General features: G+C 42.2%; 1 protein-coding gene across 1 annotated transcript in view; it reads left to right on the top strand.

Annotated features, from left to right (window-relative positions):
* Window positions 1-239: 239 nt before the first annotated feature.
* The window catches only part of TMEM132D (transmembrane protein 132D), a gene marked incomplete at both ends in the record, with an annotated part of 185,095 nt that continues 167,819 nt past the window's right edge, over window positions 240-17,515 (top strand). Inside the window, one exon of the mRNA XM_084217210.1 lies at window positions 240-318. Within this exon, the coding sequence (XP_084073336.1) occupies window positions 240-318 (79 nt within the window). The remainder of the gene's footprint in view (window positions 319-17,515) is intronic.

The following is a 17,515-nucleotide window of genomic DNA, read 5'->3' as shown; positions in this document are numbered from 1 at the left end:
TGACTCCTTTTTATTTATTGCGGGGAGACGGGTGTTTTTTCACAGCATCATCTGTTTGGAAGAAAGGAGGGAGGAAGGGGGAGGGTTAACGCTAAAGAAGTAAGTCTTGTCTGCGAAGGAAATCCCTTTTGCGCTTTCCAGATGACCTTTTCTGAAAATGTAGCCTCTCCAGCTGAACGGTTTTGGTTTTGACTACCAAGTGTGTGAAACTGATCCCTGAGTGCTCCACAAACCGTAGGATGTGTGCTTCCGGGATTAGCAATATGGGGCATCTGTTGTCGCCTCTCCTCTTGAGCCTGGCAGCAGTTTTTTCCAAAGGTAAGTCTTAATCTCTTCTGTCTCACTGCATCTTGTTTCTTATTTTGCACAGCCAGCCCCTCTGCCCTGTCTCTGTAGTGACTTGATACGATCCAAGACGGAAAGACTTGAGGGAAGCCGTGTGCTAGTCAAAACCACAGAGGATGCGATGGGAAAGCCTGAGAGTGGAAGGATCTTTCCTTGGTTGACCATGACAAAACAGTCTGGCAGTTTCCTGAGGCAGCTGTTACCTCCTTACTGTACTTTTGGTGAGGTAGAAGATGCTGCTGCTGAGTTTAGCTGGTAGCTCTGCTTTGGATTACGAAGGGTTTGTGATATGGAAGTCTGAAATCCCCAGAGGTACAGTCTGTTGGACTTGGTTGCCCCACCGTTATCTTCTATGCCATTTTTCAGATTAAAAATCCTGCATCTCAGACTGACTGGCAGTGTTTTACTGGACCAAAGAAAGAGGTACATAGTGAAACATTTCAAAGCTTTGATGAGATGCTGTAGCAGGTGTCTGATGTGCTGCATGCTGAATAGAGTTGGACTGTCCCGATGGCATGACTTCACACCACTCAGTGATTCCTTCTTGGAGCCCTCAAGCTTGTTTACAGTTCGAATCAGAAAACCACCACACAGGCAGTGCACATATTTTTGTGTGCATTTAAAGCTTCCTCGGAAATTAAAATCCATCGGTGGCTTCAGCCAAAAGGTGAATGCACTTTTGCAATACTTAATATAGATGATTCTGAGCATTCCTGTGAAATATAAATTAGGAGAAGTATACATTTCTACCGAGCAGATACTGTGCATCAGCAGTTATATTTTGGCAGGAACACAAAGTTTTCATGTGGTTTAGTCTTCAGAGGGGAATCAGAGCATATGCATTTAATCTGTGATCCTGCGTATAAATATCCCTATTAAAAAAATATATTACTTATTCTTAATGCCCTTTTACACTTCCAGAGATCAGCACTTTTCTTTTTCATTCTGTTATTTTTACTAATTAGTTTGTATCCACAACTGAATTTATTGACAGAAGGCAGAACACATAGCTGTGTATTTCTGTGGTACTTTCATGTATCAAATTCCAATCTCCTCCTTTTTTCCTTAGAACAGGTAAAGAAAGAAAGGAACCAAATTATAGGTCTTCTCAAATGTTCTTAAATGCGGTGCCTACGTAAGTCCTGTTCTAAAGTTGCAATTGGAAATGCATTAGCAGCAGGGATTAGAATTCAGAGTCTTTTCAAGAGATTGCTTCATTCACATTGCACACCAGTAGCTTGTGATTGCCTAGCTAGGTTGTAAATGATGTATTTTGTTATAAGCAATATCATCAGTACTTTGGATAGGCTCACAGTGCAGTAAGACTATGAACTTCATTCCCTGGCTTTTGCTGTGTTTGAGTTTGCTGCCCTAACACTGGATTCACATAGTGCTGGACTGAGATTGCAGTTTATTCCAGGACTGGAATAAATGGCATTTCAGTTTTACAGAATACAGCATTTCTTTTACTGCCAACTCAGCAATTATAACATTCATATGTGATTTCATTCTGAAATGTTACTTACATTTCTTTTGAAAGATGTATTAGGAAAAATTGCTTCACCAAAGGGGTTGTCAAGCCCTGGCACAGCTGCCCAGGGAAGTGGTGGAGTCCCCATCCCTGGAGGGATTTAAGGGACTGTATACAAGGTCCCTGGGGATGTGGCCAGGGGCGAATGGGGTAGTGCTGGCTAAGCAGTGGCATTCGATGGTCTTGGGATCTTTCCAGCCTAAAGAATTCTGTGATTCCATGAAACCTGAGATGAGGAGATCCCAGCAGAAGCACTGGTGTTAGCTGTGCTATTGATCTTGCATGTCGGGTATCCAAGACACCGCTGCTGTGGGAGTGCCAGGACTCTGCTGTTCAGTGATACAGATGTCTGTCCTTAATGCAATGGTTTATTTTCTCTTTGGTGGCAGGCTCCATCTGCACTGCTATGCCTTAATACACCGGAAAGACCAGAGTGTTCCAGAGACTTATAGTGTGAACTTCACAGTGTAAAAGGTTGATTCCCACCCCCCCTCCATCCAATAAGATGAACAGACAAAAAATACATCAGGCATGAATACTACTACAGGGCATGTTTCTTTGATGCTTTTCTGTTGCTAATAGAAAAACTCTCTAATTTGTGACACCAGGACAAAGTTTTCCTAAAGAGATACAAAAGCTTTTAACATGCAACAGCAATCAGCTGTCTATTGTGTATAGGGCTGCTGCTTATTACTCAGAACCATGGCAACACACCTTGTACTGCACGTTTCCAAATCTTTCAGGTAATAATGTTGAAGACTTGAGAATTCTATTGTGATTTTGCTTTGCTTTTATCTTGTAAAATGCAGAGCTCCAGCCTGAGAAATGAAATGTTGTTTTCAATAATGAGCTAAAGATCCTACCAGGCCAGCCTGTCGGTGATGATATAATCCACGTGTGTTAATGCACTGTCAGTCTAACAGTAGATGGGTGTGTAAGGGCAGAGGGGATTATGCTCTGTAACTGTAGTTCACAGCTTTGTCTTCAGCAGAGTTTTTCTGAGTCAGTCCTAGGAGGCCAATGCTAGCCCTCAGTCAGTTCAGTGTTTTGCTGTTTGCTATCAAAGGTGGGAAGAAGTTCTTGGGAAGTCTTCAGTCAAAAAATAACCAGGTCCAGCTGATGTTAATGCAAACAGACTATATGCAACAGGCACAATAATGTGGGTGTTTTGTTCTCTTGTTTAAATGGAAATTCATCACCTCCACTGGAGTACAATAGAAACTTCAATACTTTATTTGAGCTCCAGGTTCCATGCCTGGCTTAAATCTAGAATAAAAACAGCATCTCCCATAAGCTGCCAAACGCTTTTGGGGTGTATATTGTGAAACTAAAGATTGTGGAGCCTTTTTCATGATGAATGTCTCCATATAAAACCGGATTTCATTGATTTCAAATTTCAAGTTTAAGTTGACAGTAAAAACCAAGTTAATATTTTAGTGACTTGTTCTGCTTGTCTTCTGCTGAACATTTTGTGTTCTTCTGTGTCGTCCTGGGCAGAAATCTTCCTGCAAATTGCTCTCTAATGATGTCTCAGGCCGTAGAGCTGCTGGTTTGATTTTCTTTTTCTCTCAATTTTATTGAAATGGAGGCTTGGCAAGTGTATTAGGCAGGATTTCCTTGTATCCCCTCAGGGCGTTCCCCATGGCTAGAGATGTGCAGAGCACATGTGCAGCGATGCAAATCTCCTGTTAAAGTGAGTGTGGGAAAACATGGAAACCAAACCCCCAAAGGTCTAGTTTTGGTTCATTACTCTAGAAAAGTGGTAGTATATTAGTAATGGGTTATAATTCTGTATTAAAATCAAAGATTGTTTAATTTATGAGATGTATTTTTTTCCACTCCCTCTTGGTGGTGGCTAGACAAGAGTTCAGGGTTGAATTACAGTTCACGTTGACAGATTGTGATTGCGATGATGAGGGACACATTCTTCTTCTCAAAGTAACAGTGCTGGTATTTCTTGTGGACAGACCCATTTCTGGCAGCTGTTGCTGCAGCTGTGCAGTTGGTCTGGATGGAAAATGTGGTGCTTGCTGCTTTCACGTGAGCATAAAGTACCCATGTGGTCAGTAGGAGCTTTTCCTGTGAGCTCTGCCTATGGGCAAAAACCCCAAAAGTTTTCTATAAAACCCCCGAAATAAATGAAATCTTTCCAGCTTTAAGTTCAAGGCGTTTCCTTAAACCCAGATTTTGTGCTTTGTCCCAGCTGCATTGAACTTGAAGTTGTTTGAGACTCTAAAAGGGAAGGGGAACACCACTTCCACTTTTCACTCTTGCTGTGTTTCTTGCCACAGAGTATTTGTGGGAAAAACCCCATTCTGATTCCTTTTCTTTCAGTAAAAATAATAAATTCAGACTAAACAAAAAATTCCACAGCTATACCAGTGCTTTATTTGTCAGCTGCAATACTGGCTTAATGTGATTTGGTTTCTAATATTTCCCTGTAATGTTCTCATTTTTTACTTCTGTCTTTTCTTTTATTAGTTCCTTAGGACAGGCAGGCTCTGTGACACCAACCAATGTTTTAGATATTAATAAAAGCAGCTTTATTCAATAAAGATCAGTTTTATTTAATAAAGGAGAGAATCAAAAGATAATCTGATTTTTCATGCTGCATTCACATTAAATCAAGCTCCTGAGGTGGTTGTGGATGCCAAGTCTAGTGGCAGTCTGTCACGGGTCCTAGGATACATAAACATGACTGCAGACAGATTGATTGCAGGGAAGCTGAAGAGGCAGCTGAGATTCATCACAAGTTTGGTTTATAAAGTGGTACATTAAATTACTTGATTTTCACCAGTCTTTGTAGTATTGCCTGCTGCATTATTAATGGCAGCTCCAAATGAAGTGGATTTTAAGTAGTTCCGAGACATGTAGATAACACTAATTATCATGAGCAGTTTAAAGTACATATTTGAGGATCTTAGGCTACTTCGCCCCAGGGTTGAAATGTGGGCACAGTTAACTGCAGAATGAGGATTGGCCTCTTCATGTCCCTGATTTCTTCTTTTATTGAATAGACTTAATTCTGGTGTAAGGTGTTGGTCTGATGGCCCCACAGAGCCAAGGGATTGAAACTCCTCATCTTCCTAAGCACAGCCCGTGTGGTACCAGTGCAAACTTCCATTTCCTGCTTTAGTCCTGTGCCTTAAACTGGACCCAGAGGAGGGTGGAGCTCCCAGCTCTGCGATGGAAGGAGTTACACCCTGCTATTGAGCCCACTGCCGTCAGCGAGGGCATTTCAGTGCCTTCAGCAGGCTTCAATTCAGAGTAGACAGAATTTTCTGGAGTGGTATTTTTCAGCCTGTAGCCCACACACCGGTGGTGATTCATAGAACATCTGAGCAGTGTTGTGAAACCGGTGCCAGAAACCTTCTGCGTGCAAGGGAGAAAAAACCGAGGGGAGGAAATGGAAGTAACAAGGCTGCTTTCAGACTACATCCCAGTTTGTGTCTGGTTGTAAACAAAGACCTTTGTGACAATACCAGAAGCAGGGCACTGTGTAAGATGCTCTGGATTTCTTTTGGAAGGTTAGATGGCTTTTTTCCTTGAAAGAGAAAAGCCAGTGTAGCGAGACTAACTGTGGTAGTTGGCAGTGTTGCCGTGGGCAGTTTGGTGTTGCCTCTGTGCTCCAGACACAGGCACTGCTGGCGTGAGTGTTTGTGATCCAGTGCAGCAGAGGTTGTTGGAAACACCACTGAGCAGTGGCTCAGTGGGCAGAGCAGGAGAACCCTGCCAGTCACTTATGGCATCTGCACTCTGGGGTCAATTAACTGCCTCAGAGCTTCCGCTGTGCGCACAGAGCATGCTCGTTTGATCTCACACCCTTACTGCCGCGGTTTTTTAATCAAGAAGGAATCCTTGAGGGAGTTTTCTGTGCTGCAGACAATTGTCTCCCTGGAAGTGGCTCAGCAAAATGCACTTTGGTTTCTTGTACAAGCAGTGTATAAAAGGTTGGTAGGAGAGTCATCAATGTTGCCATATTTTCCCAGATTTACAAAACAGAAGGCTTCTTTCCTCCTCCTGTAGTCACTTCACCTTCTCTCAGGCCCATCTGGCTCTCTTCTTAAAGTTACTTTGAATTGGTTTGTTTAGTTATCTGGGATTTTATTTGCAAATAAAGACTTTGCTGCAAGGATGTTTTGGTAGAAGTGTCAGAAATTTACTATGGTGATGGTTTATAAGCAAAACAGACCCACATCTGAAAATGACCATGTAGATTCTAAACTGTGGGAAGGGGAAGGATATTGAATAATGTAGCTCTTACAAAAATGACAGAAGAAATCAGTTAGCTGGGTATGTATAAAAAAGCAGCAGGGGTAATAATAACAAGCGCCACAAGCAGAGGTGTGGAAAGATGTCAACTCACTCTTTACCCTTGGGGGACACAGCTTTGAGATGGACTAAGGAGGAACAGGAGCTCCTCTCCAGCTGCACCAGGATGCTCCACATCTTTTCCTTTGAAGTGTTAGCTTTCAAGAGAGGCAGACTGTTGAGCAGACAGTCTGCAGATCTCTTGCTGAGGAGCAAGGCAGATGTCCAGATAATCACACAGATGACTCTGCATGTCCTGCATGCTAAAAAAATCCTCCAAGTCAGAGTGTAGTCTCATCTAATGCTGAATGGTCTCAACACCTCGAATTCTGTGGGCCCTCAACATCACTTGCTTTTTATTTATATTTTTAAAAGTGTAGTTTTATGTCTTCTGTATACATTATGTAATTCATTGGGCAAGAGGAGGAACCCAAAGCTGGCAGAGGTAACTAGTCAGTGGTGTCTCTGAATATTGATCTAATCCACAATGTAGGGAAGGAAGCAATCCCATCTAGTCACCAAACCACTCACGTACCAAAGATTCTGGATTAGCACATAATTGTATCCTCCATTTTCTGCTGAGCCATGGTGACTCATTCTACTTGTCTTCATGAAAATAATGGTGATTTGCATCTGCTTATACTTGAAATATCTGTATTTATCCTTTAGCATTGCATCTCTGTCCTAATGTAATCAGCCTTGCTTGGTTAATTTTGATTTGCTGGTACACATGGGGTAGTTATCTTTCTTGTCTGTGTGTGTCAGATTCCTACATTTAACTTCCTGCTTTGCTGCTAGCAGTGGGGTATATTGTCGGGTTTTCCTGCTTGATGTTGTGTCTGTAGATTGTGTTTTGAGCTACTGTTGAAAGAACTATTCAGCTCTGCAAAACTTTGCAGTGTGATAAGTCTGTAAATACACTGTGTACCTGCAGTTACACTTCTGTCATCCTTACCTTGTTCTCAGAAATAAGGATAGGATCTAGCTTGCTCAGGGTCACAAGCCTGTAGCTCTGAAGATGAAGAAGGATCTCTTTATGTGGTTCTCAATACAGGACTTGGGGCAGAACCGAGCAGCTGACTGTGCCCAGCCGAGGAAAGAGTGCCCACACGCTGGAAGTTCATTGTCACACGTGGTGCAGAGTACAGGGAATACTTTTACACTCATTTTCCTTGTGTGTGTTCTGTTTAGGATCTGTTTAACCCAGAGTTTGGGGCTTTGTTAGGCGCTGTGCTCATCTGCAGAATGAGCCACTCACCTGTAAACACTGAACACACTTGTCCTTCCTTCTCTGGAAGGAACGTGTGCAAAAGGGGCTGTGCAATGTACTGCAGTGTTAGTGCACGTCTGGTATGTGACTTAGCAGGTTTTGTCATGTTCTCAGACTGCCATGGCAAGGCCATTTCCAGATGTCACTGATGAGTTTCTCTGTACCCATTCCCAGAACCCTGTGCATCAGGGTGTGAAAGGCGGGGGTCTGAAATGTAGCGGACCTGCGACATTTTCAGCATCTTTTTTGAGTTGTGCTATTCCTCTTAATGACAAAGAGTGGGTACCCCTGCAGTGAATAAAAGCAGCGTGTTGGTTTCAAAGCTCGGTCTGTGCTCTGTGTAGATCTGCCCTTGCTCACGTGGGATTCCCCAGTTCATGCTCACTTGTTCCATATCCTTTTGCGTATTTCTGGGTTGTGAGCCTACCCTGACTTTGCTGTGCTCTGCTCTCCTCTGTGGCTGCCTGTGTCCCCTGCAGCACTGTCTGATAGGAGATGATTTCTTGCATACTGAACACTTGTGCACAGTGGGATTCTGTTCTATGCTCCTGACTCTCTGACACCATCTGCCCAGCAAAGTGGTTTTAATGGGTTTCCACTGAGCCAGGCTGTACTACAGCCCTGGCAGCATGCTCAGTGTTTTTAAAAATAAACAAAATCTCTTCAGACAAGCCACACACGAACATTGGCATCTCCAACAAAATTGAGAATTTCATACTGTTTGATATTTTGTGGAGCAGAAATATCACTGTTTGATAGGCTCCAAAGTGGGAAAATGACTGATAGCTTGGAGTGGCCTTCTAATAGTACTGGTTTATTATTGTAAATGACCTTATAAAGCATTATTTTCCATCCCATTTTTTAAAATCAGGCGTTATTATCCTTTTACAAAAATGCAATCATTTTACCTTGTTAGAGTTCTCTTCTTTATGAGAGCAGGGGAATGTAGTGGTTCATGATGGTGATTTAGGAGTGAGGGTATCCATTGGCTTTCTGTAACCTTTGAAAAATCACTCCAGTTCCCTGCTTTCCCTTTTTTTTAACTGTCTTGTCTGCTCAGAATACAAGGTGTTCAGAGCAGAATCTGGTTTACTTGCAGCTATACAGCATCTGCTGTACATTTTACCACATGAAAATAATTAATTTCTAGCATCTGTGTTAAATATTGGAATGTGACATTATGATTGCTGGGCAACATGAGCTGCTCAGAGGCCTGTAAGAGTAGAAAAGAAGAGTGTGGTAAGGAAAAAAATAAAGATATGATGAAAGCATGTGTATGATTAAAATACGCTAAGGGATTGAGTAGATGCCATCCCCTGATGTTACAATGAATATGCTGTCTAAGCCTTTTCAAACAGCAGCATGGTAAAGGGAACATAAAAAGCTTTTTATAAGATAAAGATGGTTTTCTATTACTTTCTGTTGTAGTCCATGTTAAATAATATTTTCAATGTCTGAATTAACAATGCAACAAACCACTTACGAAAAAGTAGGTTTTTTGGCAGATGGTACAGATCTTAGAAATATTTCATTCCTTCTTTGCCCCTTCAAGTCTGGGGTTTATTTTAGGCTCCTTCAGTTTGGCAAGTTGTGAACATAGTGGGCAGTGGTGGTAATGAGATGGTGAAAGAGACTCTTGGCTGGTCCCTGTGTTATTGATGGGACATGGAAGTTGAGAGTCAAAAGAAATGGATTCTTCTGACTTCTGAGCTAACTTAAGTTAGTATGAACACACAGAGAATCAGACACAATCCTGTTTGTTAGCCTTTAGGTTCTTTTATTCTAAATTACATGGAGTCTGACTCAGAACCAGTTTCATGTTATAAAAAATACAAAGAAAATATCACTGCCAATTCCCTTGACAAAGAAGGTGGCATTTCCTTCTTTGTCAGTGCTGTCCAGGCTGATGTTTTGAGTGGTATCTCAGTGCTCCTTTATTGTTCTTAATTATTCGTTTGTGTAAAGCTACCTAAGGTAAACACTTAAGATCTGTGATCTTCCACAGGTGTTTGCTGCTGCTGTTACCTTTTTTCCCTATTTGTCCTGTCATAACTTTGGATATTGCTGAAGATGCTCCCTGCTGTTTCAGCTGCAGCAGTTTACAATACAAGTATCAGCATCAACTGGGTCTTTGCTTGCCTTTTTATTTAGCCTCTTTATCTGAGCAGCAGTAGATCAGAGTAATGGTACAGTAATCACTGGTGAAGCATGTATTTGTTTGGTTTTGTTCTATTTCTATGCAGTCATGTGCTCCTTTCATCCTTTCATCTATTCCTGTCAGAATTATGAGTTTGGTTTGGATCAGACCCTGAAGAAAGAGAAATGCTTGTAAGTGGAGAATACTAAATATAGCAGACCTTTGTTCCTGTATTTATAGTTTGGTGCTTAGAATGGCTGTATGTGCATTATAGGTTCTCATCAAATAATCAAATTGCATCAATAATAATAAAATGATGGTTCATGAAGAGATTCTCTGCAACTGTTCTCCTTTCAGCAGCTCCAGAAGAGAAGGATGACTATGGCAGCATATCTGCAGTGCTGCCAGCCCTGGGCTTTGGCAGCCCAAGTGAAGAGCAGTGAATTTAGACTTGGGTGCAGAAGGGAGCATTCCCAGACCTTGTAGGATTTCAGCAGTTGCAGTAGGTCAGATGATAACAGCTGGTTAAGTCTCCCAGCCCTTAGGTACATATGGCTGGAAAGTTCTTGCAAGACAGTGAAGATCAAGGGATGAAGAAAAGTCGCCCCCCAAATACTGAAAGAGTCCTGCAGGATATTACTTGGTGCAAGAGGGCTCTTCCAGTGTCTCAGTTCATCCTGTGAAGTGCTAAAGCCATCCTTTTTTCATAGCAAGTACATTCTCGTTTGTTTTCCGCTTGAGAAGAGCAGCCCTCTAATCCTCACATCTGTGCTGACTCTGCAACGTTCCCTTTTGGGCCTCTCTTTGACTCGTTGCAGATGTTTGCTGCCACTTTGATCAATTTGTCACAAGAACTACACATTCCCTCCCTTGTTCTATCTTCTTCCTACAAACAGGCACTATCAAAATCTCCTCTGTGGAATTGTTGTGGCAGTCTCAGTTATCTTTTGTCCTTCTTTGACATCTGTCTTAGGAAGAGCTGATCATTGTATTCCTTCCAGTCGAAATCTGACCAGGCCTTAGCAAATGTCACTTCCAGTACCTCGTCATTTTCTTCTCCAATTTCTGAATAAATGTTTCTCTCAGACACTCAGCAAGTGAATCCCTCCATAATTCCTGCACTTTCTCTTGCCCCTTTATTTATAGGTCAGTGGTGCTACTGTTCTCCTTCCAACACTAAATCTTGTTTTCAGCAATGGGATGAGCAGAAGGAATCACAGAGGAAAACAGACCATATATAATCTTAGATTTAGAAATGACATTGAACTTTAGTACTGACCTATACGAGTTATCAGAAAATAAGTGAAACTCTAGGCTGGGAGCCTGGAAAATTAAGATTGAGGGCAAGCAAGAAGAAATTTATGGAAGTTGGAAGACAAAAAGAAGAAATAAAGATCGAACTCTGTGTTGTGGTGGTACTCTGCGGAGTAAGAACTGATAGTGAAGATGGGATTATGAAAGTTGCATGATAGAGAAAATCAGAATAGCTGTGCTCTGTGAGCTGCTCCCGGCACACAGGGTGTGCACAGCCCCTCACCAGAGCCATCCAAGGAGGTCTGATGGGTTCAGTTACACAAATACTTCATCTTATCCAATGAAACTTGGATTCTGCCAAACTGCAGAGTTGCCCTCATGTTCATTAAAGCAATTTAAATTAAGAACATACAATCCCTTCTTTACACTTAAGTTTCAGACTAAGACAAATATTAAACTACCATAAATTTTCATGGAGTAAATAAATTTTAATTTTGCTTATGCTGAATGCAAGTTGCAGCAGCTAAGATAGTTTTGCTTATTTTCTCAATAATCTCATGTGAAATGGTTTGTACTTTATTTCACCCCCCTGAAAGGAAAACCAGAACAACTGATGCTCAGTTACTCCTTTGCATTCAGTGGTTGAAAATAACTCTTTTGTCTTTGCAGTGAAATATTGTCACATGCATGCAAGCTTCATCATTCTCACCTCTTTTTTCCAGTAGGAAAAAGTCTCTCTGCACATTCTGGCCTTTGCATAATGGAAGCTCTCACACTTTCCAGATCCTCTGAGTTCTTCCCTTGACCTGCTGGCGAGGGTGATACTGGGAAGGGTTTTGTTTCTTCTCAGCTCTCACAATAGAACTTGCCTTCTGCCCTGCAGGAGTAGGCATCAGCTGGGCCAGAGAAATGCTGCATTGTGTGCTCCTGGAGATGCCACGCAGCTCCAGGGGAGGGGATAATGAAACCACACAGCATTGCTGGGAAAACTGTGCTAAGTGCTGTAAAAACACAGCTGGGAACAATAAGCCTTCAGGAGTCAAGGTCTAACTTCACAGAAACAATGTTCAGAATCTTTCTAATTTGGCTGTAGAAAATGGTTCTGACAGATCTTTTCCTGGAAATTAAAAAACCCCACTTTACAGGGATAGTGCAGGTGCAGTAGTTGACCAGTGGTGCTTTCCTGTACTTTGTGTATTGGATTTTGTTCATTTAAACCTAGACTGTAAGCTGGAAACAGAAAGAAAAAAAAATTCTTTACTGGGCTGAATCTGATCTGAAAAGGAGCATGGATGGTAGAGCTGCACAGCAGCAGAGTCAGCCTCAGCTGGGGCTGCTGCAATCTCTTTCCTGTGTGGCATTGGCATTTCTGCAGTTGAGTAATGAGCCATGCAGAGAGCTCGCAGAGACAGCTGAAAACTAATATTTTTCCTCATTTATAGAGGTAGGGGTTTTTCTTTGCAGGCACCAGCTCCAGTTATACTGCAGTTGCCTACTGAGGTGGTTGAGCTCCTTGATCTGATGGAAAACTAACGGAGCAAAAAGAAAAGCTTTCCAACAGAGATGGGGCTGTGAATAATCTCACCCCGAGGCCACAGGCTCACCAGATCTCAGATGAAGAAGGGCTGAGCGCCTTCATAGGCTGCAATTAATGCTTTCTGTTTGTAGCATCAAACTATGCATCCAGTAATCTGTTCCCAGGCCTTTTCATTCTCATTCCCTTGCAGAGAGCATGGTTATAGAGCCAGGTGATGTTCCACCTTAGCTGTTGTTCAACACAGAGATCACTTGGTATATTTCTAATTGCCATGTGCAGCTGATTGGCCTCAGGAAGCGAACATCCCATTGCAGGTACAAAGCAGAGACACTTGGCTCTCAGTGCTGTGTTCAGCATTCCAGACTGCTGTTGGATGGGACCCCTCACACCTGCCTGTCACCCAGACGCTTCCCAGCTCTTCATCACTTGCTTGTTTCCTTCCTCCTGAAGTGAACTGGTTAAGTCCTAATGCTCCTCAGATCTTGTGTGGGCTTCCTGCCTCTCTCCCACCCCCAGAAACCCTCTCTGCAGACAAATTCCATGTGGGAGCTGTAGCTCTGGCACAGGTACCACTGCTGCTCAGAGCGTGGAGTAAGGTGCAAGGATCCCCTCAATGCTCACTGCTCTGCATCGCAGTTACCTTTTCTGTCCAGCTGGATTCTTAAGGCACTCAGCCTTTGGGTCCAGCTGCGAGCTCACAGGAGGGTTTTGTTCCATTGCAGTGGAGTGGTGAGACCAGCATGAGGGCAAGTGGCTGTTTGAGTCATGGCCCAACTCCTAATTGCACCTGTGTGCTTCCTTAATGGAATTCAAAGGAATGATGATGTTGTGTGAAAGCAGTGATATTGTATTTATTTCTAAATTCATTCGAAGATGTCAGCATGTAGCCCTGAGGATGTGAAAGAAAGGCAGAGCTTGTCAGCCTCCCTGGCTGCTCTGAATTACCCTGAACCTATTGGAAATGAAAGGTTCAGAGAGCACAGATGGAATAGATTGAAGCTTTGAGTGAATTGAAAGGGCAAGTTTGCTGGCTAATCATGATCTCTGTGGAGAGAGGGGTAGCTAATAGATTGGAATTGTCAGACATTGTGAAGTCCTCCAAAAAACCGCTTAAGGCATTTCACTTTCCAGTTCGAGCTTGTGTAGCTGCCTTCTCTTTAATTAAAATAGTTTTTCTTTCTACATAGTTGAAATAAAACATGGGAGCATGTAATACTTAGTGAATATGTGATGTAGGAATGTCCTTATCTTGGCTGATTATTTTTCTGCTTTTAAGATAACATTGCATTAATACATCTGTTTAGCAACACATTTCTTCCCTCTTTAGATGAAGGCTAGGTTTATAGAAGCATCTGGTTTTAAATTCAAGAACCAAAATGCTCCCACCTCAGTGGATAGAATCTTGTCCGGAGTTCAGGGATGCTGATGTTACTATTACAACAGAAATAGGTGAAATTGATGAATTCAGAATTTCTGTTCCCCTGTATATATTCAATTTCTCTCTTATCTTCTGATGGCAGAACTTCTTTGTCTTGATATTCAAAGTGACTTTCAGATCAGTCGTGAATGTCTGGAAGTTCATCATTCACTCCAAACCCATGTCCACAATGCAGAACTTAAGATTGTCTTGAAACAGTTTTACAGATATCAGGTTCTCTCATATTTTTGTATGTTAGAACCCAGCCTGAATTTTGTTGAAAGAGCAAGGAAACCCCATAAAACACTAGGAAATAGGGTTGCAGTCCTGTATGCAGCAGGAGTTTTGTGTCAGAAGGCTAAGATTGGAATTTCAGGAATTTCAGGGGTTTGTGGAGAAGCAGCCAAATCAGCCCAGCCTTTCCCTGAGACAAATGAACATCAAGCACGTCCTGATGTCCTTTCCAAAGAGATTCCCATTGATTGGATTGTTGTTAAGATTTTCATTGATCTCAGCATTGAGCTGCATTCTCCTTTCCCCAGGACTGCACAATGAGTGCTATCTTGAAAGACAGTTTTTTATCATTCCCAAACAATGCTTTCATGCTTCCTGTATACATAGAACAATCCACATCTGCCTTCTGAAATTAAATTCCTCTTACATTGTTTCAGAGCTGGATAAGATCACAATATTCACTCTCCACAGCTGGTGGCCCCAGAAGATGATATGCAGGACGTTCTATTAAATCAGACATATTTCATGCTGGCCAAACTTCCATTTTTTAGAAAACAATCCCTTTTCACATATGAAGAAGTTTACACACAGCTGTTTTTTTCACATGCTCTTACAGGCTTTGGGCAGGTGAGCTGATTGGATATAATTTTCGACACACTGGCTACTGAGACTTGAGTTAAAGCATCCAAGTAATTCAGTATTTATTTCCCTTGAGACTTTCCTTGGAGTGTCTGGTGGGCATTTTGTTCAGAGGCAATTCTCCCTGGGAGGCTGCCTGTGCGAGGAGTTCCACAGTTACCATGACAAAGACCTCTTTTATTTATTTCTCTGGGAGGGGAAGGCAGGAGCAGCAAAAGAGTGGGAGAAGAAAGCAATCCCGAGAGAGGTGAACCTGGCCATTGCTTTTGGAATCCACCAGGACGCCCTGGCAGCCTCCTGGCAGGGTGTGCATGGAACTGGCTGTGGCTTTGCTGGTTCCTGCCTTTGTTTCCCTGCCCTGGACACACATGGAGGTGACGCTGTTGTCCAGAGTTCGGGTCTTAAGCCACTAACCAAATGTACTGGTTTTGCAGCCTGTAAGGCCCTCTAGTCTCTCCATTTATAATGTAAACATGCAATTAGACCTTTAGTCGTCGTTTCACCTTTGTACTGAGTCTAGTGTTGCACATTCTCCTTCTTTTGATCACCTTTAAAAGGGCAAAGCTTTTTTTTGTCGACTGTCACCTTGGTAATTAAAAGCTGCTGCCTTCCAGTTTGAATTTTCTGGTTTTCTGTTAAGCAGGTCCTGTTTTACCTTGATAAGGGTCCCTGTCTGTTTAGGTTAAGGACATCTTTAGTGCCCAGTATTGGGGCCTTTTTAATGCACCAAAATCAGCTCCTGTCTGAGCCCTTCTGTGACACTGAAAAAGGACTTTATAGCTTTATACAGCCCAGTGCCTCTTCTGGCCAGAGGCAGCTCTGGTGGAAACAGCTGTAACGTTGGTAGCATTCCAATCAAATATAAAAAGGCAGATTTCAACCCCTGTCTTTGGGGTTATGCAGCCACAATCAAACTCATAACTTGGCCCTCAGTCTGAGGGAACAGCGAGTGTCAGCTTTTGTGTGGCTCCTGGGGTCCTTGGGAATGGCATCACAGCCATCCCGAGGGCCTCACAGCCTCAGCATCCTCCTGCTGCTCATCTGCTCTAAATGTCTGTGTCAGTAACAAATGAGAGAGGCCTGGGCATAAAGGAGAATATTTAAAGGATCAGAAATTAAGTGCTTTAATAAAATGTAGGTGCGACACTGGGATACAATTCGATTTTTGTTGTTATTATTAATTCAAGGGGGGGAAAAATACTGTAAAATGAACACAACCTCAGCTGAAGTTTATGGCTTTGAAGGAAATGGTGCCTCAGAGGAGTGGTAGGACTCAGGCTTGATTAAACTGGGATTTCAGAAATTCTCTGCACTGAACAAAATAAAAAGGCATTCAATCTAATTAGATAGAATTGTGGAGGGAGAGGAGGAAGAGAGGTATTTCTGACCTGTTGGCTTTTTATATAACCTTTAATCCATGAGATGTGTTTGCAGCTATTTTGGTAGATTTCTTTTTCTTCTCAAGGGAATTTGGCCTCAAATTGTAACCTTTTGATAACTTTGCTTAGGAAAATCTGAGGAGAAAACCTTCTCATGGTCCTGCTAATATATACAGACTTTCAGGAGGCCCGTTCCATATTTTTTCCTGATGAAGGTTCATATTTTGGCTAGATCCTGTGCCTCTGTACAATTTCTTTTGGGTTAAATGGCTTTCTTGAAGTTTTGATTTCTGGAATATACATCTAGTTTAAGGACTGTTAATCCATATATACTTTTGAGGAACTAATTGGTACTCACTTGGCAGTTGCCTATTAAGGCATGAGTATAAAAAGATGTAGAGATAAGTTTAGAGATAGCTAACATAATGCTTTTTAAAATACATTTTAGGCACAGTTTTAGAAATGCCAGTTAATATTTTTGGAAAATCTCTACCACATTGTGAATGTCCTCAAGAAACAGAAGAGGTTGCAATTATGTGCTTTGAAATGGAATTAATCCTTGACCCTTTAGAGAAGCAAAATGCTATTTGTGCTTAGAGACTGACACAGATTAATTTTGATCATTTACCAGTCATTCCAGTCTTTCCATCTTCTCATTTACTTCAAGTTATCAGGCTTCAAAATTCCCCCTGGACTCTGTGATAAACAGACCTAGGCCAGGGAAATACTGTTCCCAGGGGGAGGTTTCAGAGTGACCCAGTGACATTGCAGAACAGTTTCCAGTGCTGGTGTTCTTTGCTCTTTCAGAGTAAATCTATGTTCATGGAATCCCTGAAAGGCTGAGAAGCCAAAGCTGTGCTTTTACTACCAAATTTCAGTTTGTATGGACAGCTTGGCAATCAGTGAAAATACCAACTAAGGTGCTGTCTACATTTCAGGTAAAGCCTGCAGGGAAAGCATTCTATAAAACATTGCTTAGGCAAGGAATTCCTGGGGCCATGCTGTGTCACAAGGTCAAACAAAGGTGAGTTATGTTTCCTTTTCACAGCATTTTATTTCTAATATTAAATTGTGACGATTTCAGATCTGCAGCCTACGACAAAGGTTGAAAGCAGAGTTTATTTATGATGGTGGCAGCTTGCGTTAAAGCTCCTTTGCTGGTCTCACGTTTGCTGTTGTTCCATTAATGCTCCCTTTGCTTGCTGCTCATGCTGAGCTGAGTTGTTGGAGAGCACATCACACTCTTTGTACCTCATTAGTTTGGTGTCTGGGAGAATTTGGAAGGAGGAGAAGCCAGTGCTCAGCTCATGCAGAGTGACTCGTGCTCCAGATGAGGTGCCGTCACTTTGGATCCACATCGCTGCACTGGGGGCAGAATTGGCCTCTCTCTGAGGAATTCCACCATTCTTTTAGCTCCTGAGGAGCCTGATTAAACTCCATTCAGTAGGGATTGTTTTATCT

Source organism: Fringilla coelebs, assembly GCF_963513975.1.
Source record: "Fringilla coelebs genome assembly, chromosome: 17".
Taxonomy (NCBI): Eukaryota; Metazoa; Chordata; class Aves; order Passeriformes; family Fringillidae; genus Fringilla; species Fringilla coelebs.
Note: the sequence above shows the minus strand (reverse complement) of the source record. Positions and strands in the feature narration are given on the sequence as shown.